At 42.2% G+C, this 23336-nt stretch overlaps 1 protein-coding gene across 2 annotated transcripts in view; it reads right to left on the bottom strand.

The window, feature by feature from the left end:
• SLC30A9 (solute carrier family 30 member 9) overlaps positions 1-23336 on the bottom strand; it is a 35570-nt gene that overhangs the window by 6722 nt on the left and 5512 nt on the right. For both annotated transcript variants that reach the window (XM_061584308.1, XM_061584310.1), the window contains exons 3-12: positions 17489-17545; positions 16329-16428; positions 15356-15448; positions 14702-14784; positions 13420-13478; positions 11547-11614; positions 10614-10716; positions 5243-5298; positions 3804-3939; positions 1334-1373 (exon numbers count right to left, since the gene is read on the bottom strand). In XM_061584308.1, coding sequence (XP_061440292.1) covers positions 1334-1373; positions 3804-3939; positions 5243-5298; positions 10614-10716; positions 11547-11614; positions 13420-13478; positions 14702-14784; positions 15356-15448; positions 16329-16428; positions 17489-17545 — 795 coding nt within the window. The remainder of the gene's footprint in view (positions 1-1333; positions 1374-3803; positions 3940-5242; positions 5299-10613; positions 10717-11546; positions 11615-13419; positions 13479-14701; positions 14785-15355; positions 15449-16328; positions 16429-17488; positions 17546-23336) is intronic.

Raw genomic sequence — 23336 nt, 5'->3', positions numbered from 1 at the left:
CAGTGCTGAAGGAGTTGCACTGGTTACTGATTGTTTTCCGGGCCCAATTCAAGGTGTTGGTTCTGACCTTTAAAACCCTATACGGTTTCGGCCCAGTCTATCTGAAGGAGCGCCTCCAGCATAATCTGGGATGCCGCTCAAAAAGATCAGCCTCAGAAGGCCTTCTCTCTATCCCACCAGTTAAAACAGCTAGACTGGTGAGAACTAGGGAGAGAGCTTTTTCAATTGTGGCCCCCACTTTGTGGAATTCCCTCCCAAATGATCTCCGCCATGCCCCCTCTATGATGAGCTTCCACCGGGCCTTAAAGACCTGGCTCTTCAGGCAGGCTTTTGGGGTGGGTTAGGTTTTATTATTGTTGTTGAGATTTTTAATGTTTTAATGTATTTGTATGTTTTTATTTTGTACGTCGCCCAGAGTGGCTGGACAGCCAGCCAGATGGGCGACTAATACATTTAATAAATAAATAAATATCACAGACTGCCTTTTAAAATTTACCTCTTTCAAAAGATGTTTGCTGTGCAATCTGAGAAGCCCATGTACAAAAATTCCTGCTCATTAAAACCAGTTGTGTGTTTCTTTGCATCCAGGTCTTCAACTTATTTGTTTGATCAACACCCCCAGATGCCAATATACAAGCTGTTTTAAAGCTGCCCTCTGCTTCAAAAGCTGTTTGCCATGCAACATAGGGCAGCTAGAGAAACACAAGTCTGAAGCCCATCTTGAAATTAATTGGATTGGATTCCAGCCAACATCTTTTTCTTTTTTGATGTCTCCAGTCTATCAGGGTTCAACTACACAAACCTGTACTTATATTCCATCTGACAAAATAAACCTTTAGAACGAACAGTTCACTGACAGGCTTTTTGCCATAATCATTGTATGTGATCTACTCATGAGATCGTCACTATACATCAGTGACTACTTGTTTCACATAAAAAGACTAAATAGAATATCCGACATGTATTCAGTGTTATCATTGAGATTACTGTAGTGATATAATACAGCCTACAGAACAATCAGAGAGTGCCCAATGTTGAAGCTAAGCAGGTGTGGCCCCAATCAATAGTCGGATGGAGACCATGGAAATCCCATGTAAAACTCCGATGAACTTTCCAGATCAAAGAGCAGGACAGAATTTATTACAAACATTATATGTACACACACCCCACTTTAGATGTGCATGCAGTAAGTTAAACCACAGTATCTTGAAATGTTATACACTTAATGTTATATGCTCACATACTTAGAAGCAAGCAAGTTCAAACTTTAAGCGTCTATTAATGAATCTGCAAAATAATGACAAAATAAGTATTTTGATATTAGGTAACATACCTCCTTCAGATACCAATGATCCTGCTAAAATACAATAAGCCTAAAAGGAAGGGGGGGGGGAGATTTAGTTCCATATATAATAGAGTGCCTTGAAAATCATACCGATTTTTTAAATTAAAAAACCCTATCTTGAGATAGGATTGACTATTAAAATAGTGGTAATGATTTGCCTTCTGGATAACCAGATGATGTAATCTCAAGAACTCTTAACTAGTAGCCCAGGAGCCAGAACTGTATTTTCCCAACCTGGTCAGATTCCATTACAAAGGTGATAGCCTGTAGGAGTGATGGCTACCTAGTTCTGAAGCACACATGCTCAGGCATACTGTTACATACAAAAGTAAGGACATCCTGCATCCAAAATACCTGACTTATTTCTTATGGCTTGAAACTGTTAGGGATAAACTGAAACCCCAGTGCCAGTAAAACTATAATTCACTTGTCCTATCTTAACCAGCTTGGGCTAAATGGGAAATAGAACCAAAGTGGCCTTTATTTGACTTTTGATATAAAATGTCGGTTTATTTCCTGGTGATCTGACCCTTACCTACATTCCAGTGGCTCGCATAATAAAAGCCGGTTTAAGCTGGAAACTTCCCTACTATGCATTCCTGTATCACATTTATGCTTATGGCCTTGCTTATTGTTACTAATGTGCCTTGCATAGAAATGTCAAACGCTATTCCAATGCCCCTCATATCCTTGACTTGTACCACTCCTTTTGATATGTAAGCAGAATAATGCCATGTCTGTGTCTGGTTTAGGGGGGCGCCCGGTTGCAGCTGGGCCTCCCCTCAATAGTTCCCTTTGTCTGCTCCTGCATAGTGCTTATCTCAAGGACATGCGAAATATGCAGACATGGAGTCTAAGAGATAGTCTTGATGTTTCTACTTTGTCCTTCCCCCTGTACCCCTTTACCTCCTTACATATGCCCCAAAGCTATGACAGTTAGCAATTGCTTCTTTTGTATTTTATGACGTGAACCCGATATTGTAAACTTCGGGGTAAGCCTATATAAACCCTTGAACACCAATAAACGAGGTTCCCATGCTGACCTGCTTCGGCTTGTAAGTATTGGGTCCCCTTTGCAAAGGTTTTTGTCTCGTGTTACTTGATCTCTGATAGTGGGTTCATTTGCACTCAGCTCCGCACTCTTCCCGGGTGTAATAAGCGAGTTGGGGTAGACAGGGCGGCTTGCGTGTTGGGTTTGGACCTAACAAAACCATTTTCCTTCTTCTTACTACAGAAACTGCAAGACCAAGCTAGATAACCTCTTCTGCAGGGTTGGACTTGGCCCAAAGGCTGCCAGTTGCCCATACCTTCCTTCTTTCCCAAAGTTTTTTTAAAAACAAGGCAGGGAAGAAGAAGCTGGTGCCTTGAACTCCACCAAAAATTATCCACTATCTGGGCTGTATACCACACTGCTGTTCCACTAGCACAGCAGACTTCCATTTTCCCCTCCTCCCCTGCAGCCCCCCTGTGCACCCTCAAAATCTGCTCCAGAGACTACACAGGTAAGGGAGAAGAAGGGGAAGTCCTGTTAAGTGACTGAAACCTTGCAGGTGCAGTGTTGGACATAACCCTCTGGGCGTGCACAAGCTTATATTGAAAAAGGGACACAGGAAGCTCACTGAACTCCACACCAATAATATACTCCAAACCACCCAGTGTTGTGGTGTACTAGCAAAATGTCCATCATGATAGATGGATGGAAGCCATAGAGCGGTTCTTGAGTACAGAGCATTTTTATGCTGCTTGCATTGTGCACGCCCGATGTGCCAATATTAAGAGTCCTGGAATTGTGAAAAACTTCTGTAGGCAACCTGTCTTGCTCGATCAGGACAAGTTCCTAGTGCATTGTGCCATTGTTCAGCACCAAAAGCACAATTGGTTCCTGCAGTGTGAACATCCCAATATGTGATGAACACAAGCGAAGTCCAGGGAAAGTGGTTAGCAAACAACTGAAAAGACTCTCTAGCAGTTGCTGAGCTTTCAACTGGAAAGGCCTACAAGAACTACAGACATGAAACTTTGCAGACAAGCCCATCTCAGCCGGCTTTTTCTTCTTCTTCATTTGACATCTGAATTCTTTTTAATCCAACAAATGCAGCTTTATAACCAAATACTTCACTTCTAATGTCATTCCTGTTCATTCTCTCTCCACCCACCCCTAGCTTCCCTTCTCCTATTTCCTCTGCAATTACTGCTCCCTCCTCCCTCAGGTCCCCGGACTTTATTGTAACCAAGTCAAAATGGTACGTTAATTAAAACAATCATATTTGCTTCCCCTGCTTCCATTTCCTTACCAGTTCTCTTTATTTCCTTCTACTTTAGATTTGAAGCCCCTTGGGGTAGGGGACCTCTCACACCTGTGCTTTGTAGAGCGCCACGTACATGGGTCAGTAACATCAATATTCTTAACAACAACAACCACCTCACTAAAGCATTATGATTTTAAATGACAGCTTACCCAAAGAAGAGATTCTATGGGCTGAGGATTAATCAAACCTATGATACCGTGATACCATGAAAGCCCAGCACCCATCATGAAAATGCCAACACCACTAATCAGAGATGCAATGTAGCGCATGTTTGTGAAGCCATACCTGGGTAGAGAGGGGAGAAAATGTTACTTATGCCAAATCAGACCATTTGTCCCTCTAACTCAGGATCGTCTACGCTTACTGGCAGGCAGCTCTGCAGGGTTTCAGGCGGGAGTCACCCCAGTCTTAGCTGAAGATGCCATGGATTGAACCTGGAATCTTCTGAATGCAAAGCATGTTCTCTGTCACTGAACTATAGCCCATCCCTTCCATTTACAACTCACGTGGGCAATCTGCAGGCCACATGAAGCCCCTGGCTGCTCCCTTAGTGCAGGGAGCCCCACCCACTGTCTGCTGCTGTGCAGTTGAACAGCCATCAGCTGAGTTGCACGGAAAAGATTGCTGTCCCCACACTGCTAAGCAATTTTGCTTACACTAGGATTCTTGACTGGGGGAGTGGGTTAAAGACTCCTGATATATAGAAGATCACTGTTACTAAGCTTGTTATTAGCAGCACAGGGATAATGATTTTGACTGCATCAGGAGTGCTGCGGAGTGGAGGCTTTAACTCTACCACCACCCATCACCCCCCCAAAGCAAATCCAATGCCCCCCAAATCACTGTCCCCACGAAACTATTATCAGCAACCTTGGCTACATTGGAATTGCTGGGATAGGGGAGATGAAAGTGTGTGTGTGTGTAAGAAACAGTGGGGGAGGAGGACTTTGTGTGTACATCTGTGGGTGAGGAGGGTGTGTGCCTATATGTATATTTTTGGGTGAGAATGAACATGTGCAAGTCTGAGAGGGATGCCAGTTGTGAACCTGTCCGCTGCTGGGTCTGACCCTGCTCAGCCGCATGTGGCCCTTGACAACGTGCTGCCATATGTGGGCCTCGGAGGGAAAAAGGCTGTCTGCCCAACCTTACAAGATTCACTGAAATAGGAAAAGGGGAAACCTGATGCCTGTCTGTGCTTTAGAGACAGCTGGGTAGCAACTACAGTGGCCAAAATTGTGTATTTTGAGGATTTTTTAAAATCCTTGCCTCCTATATTTAATGAGCAAAATACTAATGCCAACTCAACCCAAATGGAAAGTTTCAGAAAATGCATTTCATTCTTGAAACACAATGCTTTAGAACTTGCCGTTTGCCCCAAATCACCTTCAGGTATTGGCAGGTGCCAAAGAGGGGCACATGTGCAAAATGCACTGTTTTGTGTGAAAAGTCCAAACTACCAGATATTTCAATCAGACCTTGAACCTGAACCTGACATATGTTGTGACATAAGTTAGAAAGGTAAATATAAGTGTCAAATTTGAGTTTTGAAAGTAATTGTTTTAAAAAAGAAAGAAAACAGATGACTTACGGATGACTTGGGTCTGGTGTTCTCACTGACTGGCTGATTCCCAAAGCTAGTAAAGCCTATATATATGAAAAGAAAATGGTATTGGACTTTTCAAAATTATTACATGCTTTTGAAAGAGTCAACAGTGCCACTTTGGCCATTCAGATTTGCAGCAGACAAAAAGAATGCCAATTGCAATGTTTTGGGGGGAAATTTAGAAAATTTAGTTGAAACAGATTAATAACACATCAAATGATTTAGCTAAAATCCAGCAGGAAAATCCTCAGAAGTATTTTGTAAAACATATCTTTACGGTCAACTATCTTTGTATAAGTTTAGAGACATCAAAAACATTGGTGGCATTGTATTTTGTAACCACGTAAGAAATATTTCTTCCAGAAGGCAGCTGTCTCGTTCAGAAAAGATTGCACACAGATGGCCTGCACAACATGCACACCAGAGACCACACACAGCTCACCAGATGCTTGGGAAACCTCATTTCTCCAGTTTACCTGGGCTCAATATAGCCCATTTCAGAAAGCAACAAAAACCCCAGCATGAACATGCATTAGTACAAAAATGTCCCACTGCCATACATGCACCCAAAACGACAACACACAATTGGGATGTGACTGGGCTCTGCGCAAGCATATTTTGCTCCTGGAGTTTAGCAGTTAGTGCCAGTGCCACTAACTGTTTTAAAGTCAGCCAGAATAGGTCTGCTGATGTCAAGTGAACCTAATTTATAATTATATAGCCTAAAGAGGCTTTTTCCCCCAAGTGCAACACTCTAAACAAAAATGTCAGGTGGTCCTGATAGATGCCTGAATGGTTCAGTTCCAATAGACAGCACATGAGCTGCAAAAGAACATGTGCTTGAAATCCTGAAGTTAACTGCGTCTACCACTAAAGACTTCCACATTGGGTCAGACGGCTGCCAACACAAAAATATCCCACAACTTCTGGGTCCAAACATAGAGAATTAAACCAAAACATTGTGAGAATAAACTCAACTCAAATCCTGACCTTTCTTGTCACACAAAACAGTTATTAAAAGCGAAGGCCCCATTCTGCACACTTACGCCCTATAATCATCATTATAATATTACCCGCTCTTCACCACAAGGTCCCAGGGTGGGTCACAACAATGTAAAATACAAAATTAAAAAGAGTTTAAAACAAATTACAATCATAAGTAGTGTGGGTCCTAAATTTATACATCTCAAGTGTCAGAAGCAAGGGTAAAGAGGTGCATCTTTAGCATACAATGAAAGCAGTACAGTGCAGATGCCACACGCACCTCTGTGGGGAGGCAATTCCACAACTTTGGGCCACCACAGAGAATGCCCTCTCCCAGGACACTGCCCTTTGAGCTTCTGAGGGCAGTGTAACTACCAACAAACACATGGGGCTATTTACTCATCTGCTAAGGAACCAGTCAGGTGTGCTACGGGTTCAGCTTCTCAGTCCCTTGAAAAAGGGCCTCCCGGGGCATTAATCTGTATTGCTTTTAAAGGCTTTTCATGTTGCTATACACTGCCCTGATGTTTTGCAATAGGGATGTATATAAAATACTTTAATATAAATAAATAAATGTGGATTTAAATATGATGGCTGGCACCACAGATGAGCACTGCTCAATTTTATACAACCCCCTCAAATTTGCCCCTATCCCCCCCAAAGAATTGCACAGACACTCCACAATATTTGAGCCATAGTTCAGCCTAGCTATGCCTAGAATGCATCTAACACTTTCCTGAAACCATGATGGCAGGGAGAACCGGGAAAAAAAGGTGCACAAGCGATCGTTTTGGAAAGCCTGTCATCCATTACAGCTTCTTACTCCTCGGAGCTTAGCCTGCCCTGCAGGCCCCGCGACCTGGGCGACGGCAGCTCCAGCACTGGCAGCGTCAGCAGCCTGGACCAGCTCCACCCCGACTGCACTCCCGATGACTAAATCCGTGGGGAGGATGCCTCGCTTCCTTTGCCCCCACGTGGAAAGATGGGCGCGCCCTGCCCTGGCCTGCAGACTCTCCGTCCTTTGCTCCATGCTCCTGGCGTCAAATAACCTGGACGGGGCACTATGCCTGTTTGCCTCTGTTCCTATTTCTCCCGCCCAGCTGAAGATGTCATGCCCGGGGAAACCGGTACCCATCTCAGTCCCAAAGCAGGGCAGTGGTGGATGTAATTTATTCTGAGTTTCTTTCCTGGACATTTTTTTTCTTAATAATGTTATTTGTTATTTAGTTTAATTTTAGTAAATTGTACTGCTTTCATGGATGTATTTTTAGAGTTGTGTTTATTTTTCTGTGTAAGCTGCCTTGAGGGCCTTTGGCCGAAAGGCGGGATATAAATAAATTTATTATAATAATAATAATGAAAAACCCAAAGAACCCCAGGGATGCCCAATATACAGTGAGACAACTACTGGGGTAGGTTACAGTAAAAAAATACTGTTACTGGATCGACCTGGCACTTTTGCAGAAACAGCATGCTAAACAATTGAGGCAAAATGAGTAATAAATCCACTGTGAATTACCATTTTGTAGCTACCAATACGGATGAAGCATGTTGCAGGAGTTGCTACTCTAAGAAGTAACATTTTATTTTGAGTTCTTAACACTGCTACAGCAGCTAACCAGTTTGAAATTATTCTGAAAAATGTTGCTTCAAAACCATTTTGTGATATTTTGTAATTTCTAAAACCAGCCTCAGAAATTAAACACGCCTTTGCTTTCCCAATATAGAGGCTGGGCACAATGGCTAGCAGTTAGCTCCTTTCACTGTTCTTTCTGTTCCACCAGCACACACCAACTGGCCTACCAAAGAAGCTAACTGGCAAATCAAAGTCCAGGCAGTGTAGCGTGAAGCTGATTTAGATCCATTCCAATCCGGTTTCTGGCCCGGTTGTGGGACAGAAACAGCCTGGTGGATGACTTATCCTGGGGAACGGGCAGGGGTCCCACTCTTCTACTTCTCCTGGACTTCTGGGCAGCCTGCAGTACCATCGGTCATGGAATTCTTCTGGGTCATCTTGACGGGGTGGCCTTAGGAGGCACAGTGTTATACCAGCTGCAGTCCTTTCTGGTGGAAAGTACCCAGTCAGTAGCACTGGGAGACCTTTGCTCCACCTCATGCCACTGGCTTGTGGGTGCTAAAAGTGCTATTCTGCCCTCCATGCTTTTCAAGATCTACATCAGGGGCACAGAAACTTTTTTCAATCTAAGGGAATACATTCCTTTCTGGGAAATCATCCGGGTTGGGGTGGGGGGAAGGCACATGCTAGAGATGGGACCAGAAGCAAAAGTGGACTGAGCAACTAATGCAGACTCACACCGCTCTATCTTCCATCCAGGCAAGCAAGTGGCACTATCAGAGTTCAAAGACACATTCTGGCCTGGTTGAAAAAAAACTCAAGTGGGATGTGAAATACGGCAGGTGAAGCATGTGGCTTAGAGGGGGGGGCAGAGGGGGGGCAGAGTCCCAACAGCCAGAGAGGGGAGAGGGGGTGCATAGGGCGGGAAGAGGATGGGGAAGTTCCATTGTGCATAATGGAAATACTTGCGCTAACAGAACTACGTTGTTGGATACCAGCCACAATAAGTAAAAAATAAAACACAGTTTCAAAATCTGCTTTATCAAGAAGTGTATTCCACATAGCAGATGGCACCACATTAACAACTGCTGAGGCTTGGGCTAAAGAATCACTGGTATGCTAATACCTCTCATTTGTACCTGCTAATCCCAGGGAGATTTCTGCAGGTAGTTATGGTATGGATGAGGATGAATAAAACTAAACTTAATCCAGACCAAATTACTGTGGAAGAGGAAGCCAACTGTTATAGATGGCGGTGTTCAACCAGTTCTGGAAGGGGTTGCACACCCTCTGAAAGACTAAGTTCATAGCTTGGGAGCTCTCCTAGAAACTCAGAAGGTGGAAGTGATCAGCAGTACTTTTTATCCACTTGGGCTGATATGCCAGCTGCAGCCTTACCTGAAAATGGCAGATCCTGGCTCAGTTGTTCATGCTCTGGTTACACCCAGATTGAAATGGAAATGGACTGCCTTCAAATCAATCCCGATTTAGGGCTACCCTATGAATAGGGTTTTCATGGTAAGCGGTATTCAGAGGGGGTTTACCATTGCCTCCCTCTGAGGCTAGTCCTCCCCAGCTGGCTAGGGCCTGCTCAGCTTGCCACAGCTGTACAAGCCAGCCCCTTCCTTGTCTGCAACGGCCAGCTGGAGGGCAACTGGGCTCCTTGGGGCTATGCAGCTTGCCCACGGCTGCACAGGTGGCAGGGCACGTAACCCCTGAGCCACTCATTGTGGGGGTGATCTTTAGCTGGCCCTTGACACCCAGGAGACATGAGCGGGGATTTGAACTCACAGACTCTGGCCTCCCAGCCAGGCTCTCCTTCCCACTGTGCTATACCAGCTGTACACCCAGATTAGACTACTGTAAAGTGTTTGTCACGATGTTGCCTTTGAAGTTATCTGGAAGCTTCAGCTACTACAGAATGTAGTGGCCCAGATGACGATGGGAGCAAAGCGTATTACACCAACTTTGCATCAACTGCACTGGCTGTCTTTTAACTTCCAATCTCAGGTCAAAATGCTAGTACTGACCTAAACAGTTTGAGACTAAGTTCGTGTAATTAAGATCAGCTACAGAGCCTTGCTTATATGCCTGCTAGTAGGGGCAGTTAGGATGGCCTTGCTTATATGCCTGCTAGTAGGGGCAGTTAGGATGGCGGGAAAAAGAGACAGGACCTTTTCAGTAGTGGCCCCTTATCTATGGAACATCCTCCCCCAAAAGATAGGATTTATTCCTTCCTCCTTGCCTTGTAGACAGACCCAGAAAACACTTTTATTTCAATTTGCTTTTAATTAGGTCTTGTTTTGTTGCTGTATGGTGTTTTAACTGGCTGTGAGTTAGGGTTTTAAATTTTTAGATGAGATTGCTAGCTTAGACTGTAATAGTTATAGCGCCCTGTTTTATTATTTTTAATTGTATATTGATGTTTTGTTTTAACACACTTTTATATTATGTAACACACCATGGAAAAATATTTATATTTTGAAAGGTGGCCTAGAAATCTATTAAACAAAATTATAATACTTTACAAAGTAAGCATATTTGCTGCATATATTACCATTTATAGCAGGAAATACAATATACTGTGAAACAGAAACACATATAAGCATACAGGCAATGAATATACTGCAATGAGCCATAGCCTGTTTGAAGTCCCTGGCAAGTGTCCCGGCCACCGTATAAATACCTATTTCCACTTCACCCTTCACTGTGTTTATCATAGCAAGTGCAGTTCAACATACATGCCCGGAAGCACATTGTCCAACCCAGAGATGCACAACTAAAGAGATTACTCACTTGATTGCAAGTATCTGCTAAAGAATGTATGGCTTCAGAGAACATGCTTGCCGAACCTGTGTAAACCCAAGCAAGAAGCTTGAAAAAAAAGTTCAGTCCATTTCTGGGGATAGATAGAAAAAAATCATATATAACATGTCTACTGTTTTCTAAGCACCATACAAAGATTAAAACAATACAATCCCTGTCTTTAGCTTACAAAAGGATAAAGGGATTGAATGGACATTCCAAATTACCAAGATAACCAAGCATGGCGGCGGGGGGGAGATGATACTGGGAACATTACATCAGCACTGGTTTCATTTCCAAATCAAGCTAAGGAGAATGGGGCTATGCTACATCACCTTTCTCCAGATGGTTCCCCCTTATTAAACCTAACCACGCATGGCCTTCCTATCTGGATATGCTGTAGGCTTCCTCTCTCCTCCCCCATGTAAATACCTCTCTCCCCTACATGGTTTACTTTAACCATGATGTACCATTACATCTGCATCTACCATGGTGGGTATTAATGAGATTTCCTCATCATTAAGATGCTTCAAATGCTGGTTAAGGGGGGGAAATCTGGTTAGCACTGATGCAGACTATAATGCTGCACCATGGAGAGGAAGGGCCTATTTGTGTAGGCAAAAGAAGGAGCTGCACTTCGGATCTCTGATAGAAATGTTACATCTGGAATGGACCACTGTCTTAATTTTGTAATCATGAGGTAGACTGAGTGGAGACTATAGATAAAATCTTTACATCTAAGCTGGGTAGACAACTGCCAAATATACCAACTTTCTTTGCAAGAGTGAAATTCTATTTTCCAGAATATGACTGCACAACCCATCACTGCAAACTCAAAATACCATAACCCTTAATCTATATGTATAAACCTAGACACTGAAAAGTTTAAACATGTACACCTTTTTAAAAAACAACAACACTTACATGCAAATAGCAACCATCACCACTTTTCCGGGTCCACTCAGAAACATAGCTGACGTGCTGGAACGTGGCTAAATTCAAACAGAAGTACACCGTTTAAAAGAGACTGATACACTTCTGCATATATGGTTTTCTATTGTGTAATGTTATACCATTATAACTACAAGTACTATAAACAACTGATTAAGGCAATTTTAGGGAAGTATACGTATGAGCTGTAATTGATTACAACTAATCAATTAAACCCGCATACATCTCCATTTGAATTTATTTATTTTATATCCCACCTTTCAAGACAAGATGTCCTTACAGGCAGCATACAATACCAGAAAGCATACACTTTATTTTTAGATGACAAAGGGATGCAGCAGCCAACATTTTAAAAGCAGCATTTCTTCCTGTAAAAGAAAGAAAGGAGGAATGCTTCTACTAAGAAGGAGCCTGATGCCTCAATTTTTCTAAGTAGATGTATTAAAAAAAAATCTGGTGCCTAATTAATTGAGGGCACCCTTTGATAAAAAGCATTTTCATAAATTAATAGACAGATGAACTGAACATTGCAGGCCTACTAAAAACAAAACAGCCACCTATTAACAGGCTGGTCTCAGCAACCAACATGGAGAAAGTGTAAGTTCATGGCTTGTCCTTTCCCTGTTGACAGTGACTATTCTGCAGCTCACCAGTTGCATGAGCCCATGCAGAAAAGAGGCAGAGCAAGTCTAAAAGCTACTGCTGTGGTTAAATACTAACAAAAGGAGAGCAGAGGAACTCTGGGTCAATGAAACAAAAATCAGAACCAGGAAATGCAAACGCAGCTAGAGAAAGAAAATGCACAAGTTCATTTAGACTACAGACTTATACACATTTACCTGGAAGTCCCATTAAACTTAAATTAGGTTTAATTCTCAGTAAACATGTAAAAGTTTACTGTTAATGATTTAAAACACCTTGATTGAAGATCAGTCCATCCTGCCCCTAGCTAGAGATGTAAACTTGCCAAAACATTTGAAACCATGGGGGCTTGTTAAATGAAAAGTGAGAAAAAATATACACATTATTTATTGATATGTCTAAACTATTGCTTCTATTTTAAGAATATAGAGCCGAAAGTGGCAATCAATCTTTCTCTTCCTATCCTCCCCTTTGCAGCTTCCTGTATTGCCCCTCAAAAAAACTCCAGGGGGCTGGAGGGACCATCTAAAAAGGCAGAGCTGTCAGGCAGGGCTGCAGTGGAGGAGACATCAACTGACATCGGGCACAGGGGACTTGCCCTGCTTGACTAACAGACCACGGTTAATATTAACTATAGTTAGTTTTAAACTAGCCAGCTTCAAACTGATTTCTGAAGCCAGCTTGTTTTAAACTAGGAGTGGGGAACCTTTTCCAGCTTGAGTGCTGCATCTCCTCATAGGCAACCTACTGTGGGCCTCAAGCCGGGGTGGGGGACAGGTATGTGGCCAGTGGAAAAAGTGGGCAAATAACTGGGTGTAACTCTTACCTTGGTTCAATAGGCTACATTCCAGTGACAGAGGTTTCTACTACACATACACCCCTCTACCCAAGTAATCAAGAGGCATTGCCACAGGTCAAGGGCTCATTCTAGCCAGACTAAAGCATCTGTGAAGGGCACTGAGCAGGGCTGGTGAGGGGTGTGGCCTGGGGAGAGTCTGGAGGGCAACGTTCAGCCGCTGGGCCTGTGATGCCCCACTCCTGTTTTTAACCAACTTATTCCTGCTTCTGCATACCAAGCTACTACTGTGCGGTTGTCTGTATTCCTGCAGACTCACATGATGCTACACAGTGCAACTTCTGCCTAGAGCGTACCATAAGAAAAAAAATATCTCAAAGCCAAGGTCTAAAAATATCACCCACTCACCTTAGTTTCTCCTAAGAAATCTCTGTACTCCTTCAACAACCTTTGGTTTCTAAACAAATCTGTAAAGATACATTAGCAAGATCAGTTATAAGTGGGGGAGAGAGAGGAAGCAGAAGTCAGCCGCTTTTTTCCTGGCACAACACACAAAACTATGCTGCATACCAACATAAATCAGGGAAAGCCAAGGAATCTTTAGAATGGCTGTAGAGCACTAACGTGCAAAAGCAGGAAGCTGCTGCAACTGCAAGCCACATTTCCACCACTCCCTTCTTTCTTCTCATCCCACGTGACTAGGAGAATTTCTACAGAGTTTAGGTTCACTTTCTAGAAAAACTGGCTTGTTATATACAAAACAGGGATTGTGTTTTAAAACAAACCCTGGTAAGTTTCAAACCAGGTCAGCTTCAAACTATGGGTTATGAAGGTGGCTTGTTAAACCAACCACAGTTTGTTGTTGGCATGTGTGGAGGAATTCACTCGGAGGCAATCAGAATCCTCTACATCCTGGTTATTTTAATTCCATACATGGCATGGCAAGCCAATGCTCTCTGAATCTGAAACTAATCTCTGACCAAGAGGCTCGTGCCAGTTCCTTCCTGAGCATTCTCAGTGTTAAAACAGGAGTGGCTAACATTTTCTAGCCCAACGGCTACATTCACCCTTAGCCAACCTTCCAAGGAAGGGGCTGCATACCAGTAGGTGGGGCCATCCTACACACACACAAGGCGCACCAACCTTTCTTCAGCCAATCTGTGTAGATTGGCTAAGGAGGGAAGGTTATTGCTCCACCCCACTCAAAGGAGCAAACTGATGGTGAGCAAACTAATGGTCAGGCCCATCAGGGTGTGCTGAGCTGAGCAGAGAAGTTGCAATCTCTCTATCCATCTCAGCACTAGATCTACATCACCACTGCCTCTTTTAAGGCGTGCCTATAAAGCATTTGAATGTTCATGTGTTATGTTTTTACATGTACAACTTAGTAAGGAGTGGGGATTGGCTGTTGGTCTCTATCAAAGGTACACTTTGACAAATACACATGGTCCTCTGCTGGTTCATGCATGAAGAGGCTCTTGGCACAAGCAAATGGCAAATAATTTACAGGCAAACTGAAACATGAGCTGAAAATACAAACATTTTAAGTCTTCCCTTAAGCCCATGTCCTTCACGACAGCAACATACAACTAACTTCAATCACAGAGGAAATATCACTGAACATGTATGGATTAAATATATTGTGTTTCTTTCTGGGGCAATCATAAGATGTTAAGCATTTCACACTTACTTTCTCTGTATTCTATTTCTGCTTCTTTACGCCTTTTCCTCTCACGTGCAAGAGCCTCCGGACTTCCCCAGACTTCTAAAGACCTGTATTGAGCAGGGGAGGGCGTGAGAGTTCAAATAACGAAAAGGCTTCCTTTAACTCACACAATAGATGCTTTATGAAATACACTTTGTTTTCTAATACTTTTGATCTGGTGGCATCCAGATGTTTGGGACTAAATCTGCCATCAGCCCCAGCCCTTATGGCCAATGATCAGGAAGGATGGGTTGTAGTCCAAAACATATGGAGGGCACCAGGTTGGGGGAGTCTGTTTTTGATTATAAAACAGGGAAGAACAGCAACGCATTGACATTTCCTGCCTCTAGAAATTTTAAATACAAACAGCTGTATAAGTATGACACTACTCAAAGCTGATGAACAGAAGAGAGGGCTTCCACAAATTTTGAAAGTACATGAAACTTTCTTAAATAAAGATCATTTTCTTACAGTAATTTGATATGAAGTCATCATGACCCCGGTACAACAACACAGTGAACGGTAAAGACACTACCACCAGCTATAATAGACAGACCACCTCTATATGGGAAAGCATTAGAGGTTACAGCTGTATTTTGGATAACCAAAGCTAAGTAATGTTTTCAGAGATGCTCTTACTTTGCCTCCACGTCTGTTCTCAAAAACACAGTGAAAGCCTCTGTGTCATCATGAGGGCTTCGCCGTTTGATTTTCCTGAGCTGATCTAAGTCACTATTGGGAAAACAGGAATAATTTGTTGAAAGGAAGAGCATATTATACAAGATATGAAGGTACTTACTGAAAAGTGAAGATAATCACAGTATATCAGATGGGCCCTCACCTTTCTGGCTGGCTAACAGCCATCTCCAAACGGTGACAGTTCCGCAGACTGTTACTAAAAGGATTTACAGACTCCTCTTCTGCTCTACCCACACACAAATCTAAGCAAAATACTTACTGGCTAGAGAACTTAATATTTCAACATCATAAAGAATATTAAAACTGATTTTTTTCCTTTTTAAAGAGAGACCCTAGAGTCTGTTTGCACTTGACAATGCTAAGCATCCCCAAACCAGAAGTGTCTATTCACACAAACAGAGCCTCCGAGTGCAGGCCAAGTTGCAAAACTAATAGCTAAGCTGCAAAACTAATAGCCCTGTTAGCCAGAGGTGCTAACCAGTGTAAGTGGAAAGAAATGTAGACATAGAGCTCTAAACCATAATTTGCCTGCTGTCTATCTGGAAGCTCAAACCATGATGGATTCCTAACTATAGTTAGCACAAACCATGGTTTGGCATAAGTTCAGAACTAACTCTCTCTTCTGGATAATCTACATAATATACTATGTGCTATGCCTGAGCACATAGTTTCTGTTAACTGGGAAGACCCTATTGCTAGACAGTGCCATTTTTTTGTGTGGAGCTGAGCACTCCCAACACTTGGAGAAAAGTTCTGATGAAGAGAAAATGGAATGGCCTTGAAATCACCAAAAGTCAGCCATCTCTAGCCTATAGCATCATGATCCTCTTCATATCCTGCTGGTTAGCTTTAAAACATTTCAGCAAATCACAGAGAATTTCATTCTAGTTTTTCAACACAAAAATGATCATACCTGGACTTAAGACAGAACTCATTGATTGCTCTGACACCAGTGATGAAGTTATTCTTCATGTATTTTGGTCCATAGTCTCTTTTTTTAAGTACAGCTTTCACTTTAGAGAAAAAAGTATTAAGTCTTAGTTTCAAGAGCCACCAAAGAATCACTCTACAATGGAGGCTCCAATATACACAAAAATGTGGAGGCATTCACATATTTATCTCAACTCAGATGAAAATTGGTGAAGTACACTAAACATGACAAAACAATTGCAGAAATACAGCAAATAGTACACTTAAGAAATTAATGGTAAATAAAATATATACACAGTTACTGGAGAGGTGAGAATTACAGATAATCATCTATTAAAGCAGCTACTTATAGACTAAATATTAAATCATTTTCAACAGACTTATTTAAGATGTTGCACTCTACTGAAAGCTTCTCAAAAATTATCACAATTTTATGATATAGTCTTTAAACACATACGCTTGCATTCGACAGTGTTGCTGAGTCGATGGTAAGGCTTCAATCAGCAAAACAGGGAAAGAAGCCATTTTCAGCTCTTCCCCCAACCCCTCAGTCCCTCAGACCCCTGAAGCAGATGGGGGAGGGGATCACCAAAAGTTGCTTCCCTCCCCATTTTGCTAATAGTTGTGTTTTTTTTAAGAAATTAAGAAGAACTGTTCTGGAGATGGGATTTGTTTGAAAGCATGTTTCATGTTGATTGGATGTTAAATGCTCTTCAGCATATTTATCAAATTTCACGTGGGCTTCTGTATATACCAGCACTTTACAGCCTTCTTTCCCCATCCTTGTGTCTCCTGAAAATCTGTGTGTTTCCCTACGCATAAGAGTCAGCCAATGAAGTAGCTCCCATGGTTATCTCTGGACCAGCCTTCCCCAAGCTGATGCTCTCCAGATGTTTTGGACTACATCATCCCGAACTATCCCATGCTGGCTGGGGCTGGTGGCAGTTGTAGTCTAAAACACGGACTCTAGATGCTGTCATGAGAGGGTATGATCAAAACAAGAGTATTCTGTTCTCAGGAGCTGCTCCATGTTTTCCACAGCGTCCAGTGCAACTTCATGCCAAACACTGAAAGAGAATTTGCAAACATCATCCGTCTCTCTCTCTGTCACACACACACTCACCAATGCTAATTATTAATTACCTTTTACTTGAATCGGTTTTTGCGACAAAAGTGATGTTTGATTGCTAGCATCCCGGGCTGGAAAAACAACAACATATTATTAGTCAGAACTAATTTTGCTTGCTGCTTTCCAAGACAAAAACAGAAAGCCACTTGGCCAAAAGGTACATATTTGAAATTGCAATCATTGCTCAATTTCAGCAATAATGCATGTGTTAGTCCACTGCTTAATTCTGGCATTTGGTACGTTTGAAATGGCATGGGTCATTATTTCAAATCACTACAGGCACATAACTACTGGTTTTCAAAATATTTTATGAATCAACACATATTTAAGCAAAAGATTAATAATTTTATTTATTTCATCCTGCCTTCCCCTCCAAGGAACTCACAGCATTGTACATGGTCCCCACAAACACACTCTTTTATCCTCACAACAACCCTGTGAGGTGTATTTGGCTGAGAAACACTGGCTGGTCTTCCCCATTGGGGAAGGGCTATGACTTAAGTGAGAGAGCATCAATTTTGCATGCAGAAGGTCCCAGGTTAAATCCGCAGCATCTCCAGGTAGGGTTGAGAGAGACCTTTCCTGTCAAGAAAAAGTTTTCTTCGGTTCAGTAAAATAGTTTCTTTGCTCAGATTACTGGGTAGAGAGTTGGTCTATGTGAAAAAGTTTCTTTCCCACTAATTAAATATACACTCATTCTTGCACCTGTGTTATCTGGTACCAGTTATATGTCAAGGCCACTATGGCAGCCCTGCTAATTGGAACAGAGGTCTCTTCAATAAGATATCACACGTATGCCCCATTTCTGGAAAGTTACAGGCAGTCAGCCCTCAGATTGGTTAAAAGGATTGGTTCGCTGTTACTAGGCCTTTTCCTATAAAAGTAATTTTGCCCCTTCAGCTGATTCCTTACACCCTGGTTCCTGACACATCTCTGTGCTACTTGCTGGCTTCCTGTGGGGTCAACTGCTCTACCAGTTTGTATAAGAGTCACTGGTATACAGGTTCTTCTTTTTAAAAAATTATTAATAAATCTACTTCTATTTTGATGTGGTTTCTTGGAACTGAGCTTTAGTATTAAAACCAATTTTTGCCCTCTTGGTCAAACTGCTACTGAGTAACTTTTGGGGACTTAGGACTCTAGAGACAGAAAGCCTGACTTTTAGCTCTTGTCATTGAATTTCAAGTGATCTCCCGAGTATAGCTTGGGAATGTCCTGGACCAGAGTGGTAGGACTTATGGAGTAAGGGCAGTTGCTACTTCGCAGGGTTGGTTTTTACCCTGGTCCTTTGCCACCTACTGCACCAACAACAAACTGGTCCCTGGATTTTGGGCTCCAGTGTTCTCGACACCTCAGACCTAAAGCCATGGAGAGGTGCTGCAGGTCAGTGTAAACAACTCCAGGCAAGATGGACCAATAATCTGACCCAATATGAACAGCCTCCTATGCCACCCTGTCAGCTTAAAGGCTGAGTGGAGGTTTGAAACCTGATCTCTCAGTTCCTTGTCTGGTATTCTAGAAACCCTACATGCAGGATGGGAAACATGTTTGACCCAGTGGGCCAGATCATTATCTGTTCCCACCCCTGTGGACCGACTCTGACAGGCAAGCGGGCCAACCCACTTGTCAATCACCATATGTCATGGTGGCAAAGCAACTTTCTGTAGGGATCGGCTGTGCAATTGAGTTCCCCATGGAGAATTCAGTCAGGCTGCCAATCAAGTCTCAAGTCTACTTGCCCCACAACCGACATCACATATGATGTTTGAGGAAAACAGCTTTGTGGGCCAGACTGGGACCTGGGCCAGGCAACAATTGCCCTACAGGATGAAGTTCTTCACCCCTGCATTACACCACTAACTTAAGTGAAATGTATGGTCTGTCATGGCCCCACCCTAATGTACAAGTAGAAAACTGCGCACCTTTTGTGTACCGTACTGAATCCTGTCCATATTCTAGCCAGGCAAAAGCACTCAAGGAAGACATGGAGCAAGGCTGATAAGGGGGCATGGCTGAGCTGGACAGAGAGGCGCAGAGAGTTGCATTTGGTCCCTGGGCCTGAGGTTTGTATAACTTCATGATTTATACAAATATTCCATAGAAATGCTAATAAGCAATTTGTTGTTCACTAAGCAAAATTAGTGAAGTCATCCCTGTTCCAAAGACACACACTAGAAGAATATTTTTAATGGAAATGGAATTTTCTTGGTGAAATGCATGAATCTACTATTTACAGGCAAAAACCCAATACAGAGAAGACTTGTAACAAATGTTAGTTTTTGAATATCCTTATTTTTAAAAAATGCAGGTATTTCCTGCCTCCAGTTTCTATTCCAACTGAAGTGCTTCTGTTTAAAACTCAGAAAAAATATTCACAGCAATGCAACAGTCACCCAAAAATGTTTTAAAGAAAGACAGTGATGTTTTCCCAATAAAAATAGTAAAAAGAATGAAATCTTCCAGAACAGAAAGGTTCTAGACCGTTCATCACTTAAAAATGGAATGCTATCATCTGCAAATCTGAAATATTCTCCCCTGAAACACTCTTGTTACAAGCTAGGCCATGATCCATTCCAAGCTAAGCACTTTTAAGCTACGCTGGTTTCACAGGGAGAGATTCAACACAAATGCATGCAATCCCTTGCATATCTCTATCTTAATTAACTGTATCGACAGAATTAAGTTCTTATGACTTCAATAACAAGAGCTAATATACTGTTGCTTTATTCTTTAGAATTTGGATGTTTGCCAGACATCTGTGCTCCCAGTGAAATTGAAACTAATTTTACTGAAACTGAAGACATTAGGATTAGCTCTCTGAATTCAACAACATTACAATGGAGGTTGTGTTCTTTTATTAATAAGAAGCTTGATATGTGGCACGAATTATTCAAAAGTTAAGTATTATTAAAATATTCTTAGTCTATACAACTTCTTTTTTAAGAATCTTGCAATTAGTTCCTGCCTTAATTTGCAGAAAATGGGTAGGCACAGAGTAAATTATTTCCTTAAGAGAAGAAAACTCAGGAAAATGGTTTTCCATTTTATAATGAATACGGAGAAGGCCTAATGAATATGGAAGTTTTTATTCATCCCCAAAACACAGCAGCAACTTTTTGACACACTTAAAAACAGTGTGCTCTTCATCAAGAGCAGCAATATCAAAAGCTAGTTAAAGGTATGCCAGTCTGTTCCTTCCTCCTTATCTTTAGAGCACTAAACTGACAGGTTTTATACTGACAGTCCACTGATAAATGCTGAGGTCTTAGTTTCTCCTAGGCTTGTCAGAAGTAGCTGACTGTTGAGATGATTTCCCCGCCCCCTCCCTTGTAAAATGGACACTCAGTGACATTATTTAAGAAAAGGTTAAGCCATAAACTTAGATCAGGAAAAATAATCACCCACCAAATGTCAAGATTTACTACTGAAAATTCAAGCAACATTACGTGCCCTTTTAAAAATATATATACAATAGTAGCCTAAAGGCTTGACAAAAACGCGTTAATTAAGGAAAATCTGACCTATTCACTGAGCTATGAGTCAAGATAATAATGTTTAAAGCCTTATCCAAATTACTCTCCAGAATACTGATATTGCATACTGGGGGGGGGGGAAGGCCCAGAGAATCTTATGGGACAGGCCATAGTTCAGTAGTGGTGGTGGTATTAATTTCACTTATGAATTGCTCCCTATGAATCATCTCAAAGCAATTTCACAATACTATAAAAATATATAAAACAACTCCATAGATAAAAACAATTTCAAATCCAATACAGATTCCGAATGGGATAGAAGTAGAGCGTATGCTTTGCACATAGAAGGTCCAAGGTTCAAACTATGACAGCTTCAGGTTGGGCTGTGAAAGACTCATGCCTGAAACCCCAGACAGGCATGACCAGTCAGTGTAGACTAGAGATGTGAAAGCCCAGGGGGGGAATGGAAAAATGTGGGGAGAAAACTCCCCCCCCAATTCTTGGGGGGGGGGAACAAAACAGAAAAATTGGGGGAAATTCCAGATTTTTTCCAAGTCTTCACATTTCTAGGGATCAATGGCTTGACTCAGCATAAAGCAAGTTTTTATTTCCAAAGGGATAGCCATGTTAGTCTCTTGCAGAAAAAACAATATTGTAGTAACTTAAAGACTACCAAACGTATTATGGCATAAGCTTTCATGAATCACAGTCCACTTCATCAGATGCACACTGGAGGTGTGGCTTGGCTTGGCCCTACCCCAGTCTGTCACTTTAGGATTGCCCAGTATCTCTAGTCCTCCATCATATCCAGGTGGCAAGTCATGTTTCCCCTTCAAGCCTGTCATCTTGCAGAAGTGGGCAAATCCAGCAGTTGTGTACACATTGCAACAGCCCACCTCCCAAGTTTTCCAAAGATGTTAAGCTCCCATCTCTGCAGTACCTGACAGTCCTGCAACTGGCTGGACTTAGTGACCTGTCACTCAAAGCAGCCTCAACACAGAGACCACAAAAATCAATAGGGTCTTTGCATTCGGTCCTCCTTGATCCCCTCACCCTGAAACTGGTGCCAGAAGCTGCCAACGCCAGAGGTGACCATTGAGAGCACATGTTGCTATGTTAGTTTGGCCTAGTGTAGGAAAAACAAGACAAATATTCTGGTGTAGTGTTTGTTTTCATTTTGATTGTGCATATTCACTATTTTATATACCCTTTTGAATAAACCGTTTAATTGGATTTTTGGGCTACACTAGTTTCTGGACCAATTTGGATTGTGCTAGTGGTTATTAAAGTGCCTGGGAAATTGGGGGGGGGAGGCGGCTGAAGCTGTCCAGCAGGAGACTTGGAATTCAGCTGTTTCCCTACTCCTGAGTAGACCAACTCAAGGGCAGTGGGGATCCCACATCCCTTCCCCTAGATGACAGATACGCAGGTAGTGGCAAGCAGACAGAGAGATAGGATGGGCCACCCATTTACCAGGCTACCCTACAGGGTTGGTGCTGGAGTGAGGTTGCACTGTCTGCCACAGGAGGTACATATACAGGACTCCCAGTGTGTTGCAAAGCAGTCAAGAGACAATGGCGGAAAACAGATCGGAAGAGCAACAGCAGTCTCTTTCAACCAAATGTATACTCAGACGAAAGTTCAAATGCAGTCAGTAAGACTTACTCCCAGATAACATGCATAGGATTGCAACCCTAGCGTGCATTCAGTGTACAGGTTGCAAGTTGGTAACTGTGAGTGTACTGTAGAACACATTCACCTCTTCCTTGAAGTTACACATTGGAGGAGAAGATCAGGAGTCATGGGCAAACTCATGTCCATGACTCCCGAACTTCTGTTTTTGAGGAACCTGGTGCCCTCCTGTTGTTGCTGGACTCCGACCCCCATCAGCCCCCATTTAGCATGGCCAATGATCAAAGATGATGGGAGATGGAGTTCAACAACATCTGGAGAGCTATAAGTTGCCCATCCCCGCTTTGGAGGAACTCCAAGTTTCCCTGGAACACAACCTGAAAAACACTTCAGTCATTTTACATTCAGAAGTAGCTGCTGTACAAGAACTAATTTAAACCAGGGCCACAATAACTGAAATCAACAGACCTTAATTCCAAGTAAACACATGTAAAATATGAGCATTAGAATAATTAGGGATTCTGGAATGCACATTTAAAGCAAATATACAACATAACAACACTTAAACAACAGTTTTAGAAGCTTTTCTCGCTTGGCAGTCATCTTCAAATCAAGCTGTGGTTTAACAACAGTTAACTGCCTCATGAAATCATTTGAATTAATAGCAAACAAACAGTAAATGTGCAAGGTTATTACAAACTGTCCCTACAGCCATTAGGTTATTTGTGACTTTTTTTATTTCTTAGAAAATATAGCA

This window comes from Rhineura floridana, chromosome 9, assembly GCF_030035675.1.
Source record: "Rhineura floridana isolate rRhiFlo1 chromosome 9, rRhiFlo1.hap2, whole genome shotgun sequence".
Lineage (NCBI taxonomy): Eukaryota > Metazoa > Chordata > Lepidosauria > Squamata > Rhineuridae > Rhineura > Rhineura floridana.
The sequence above is the reverse complement of the archived record's forward strand: the minus strand, read 5'-3'. Positions and strand labels throughout refer to the sequence as shown.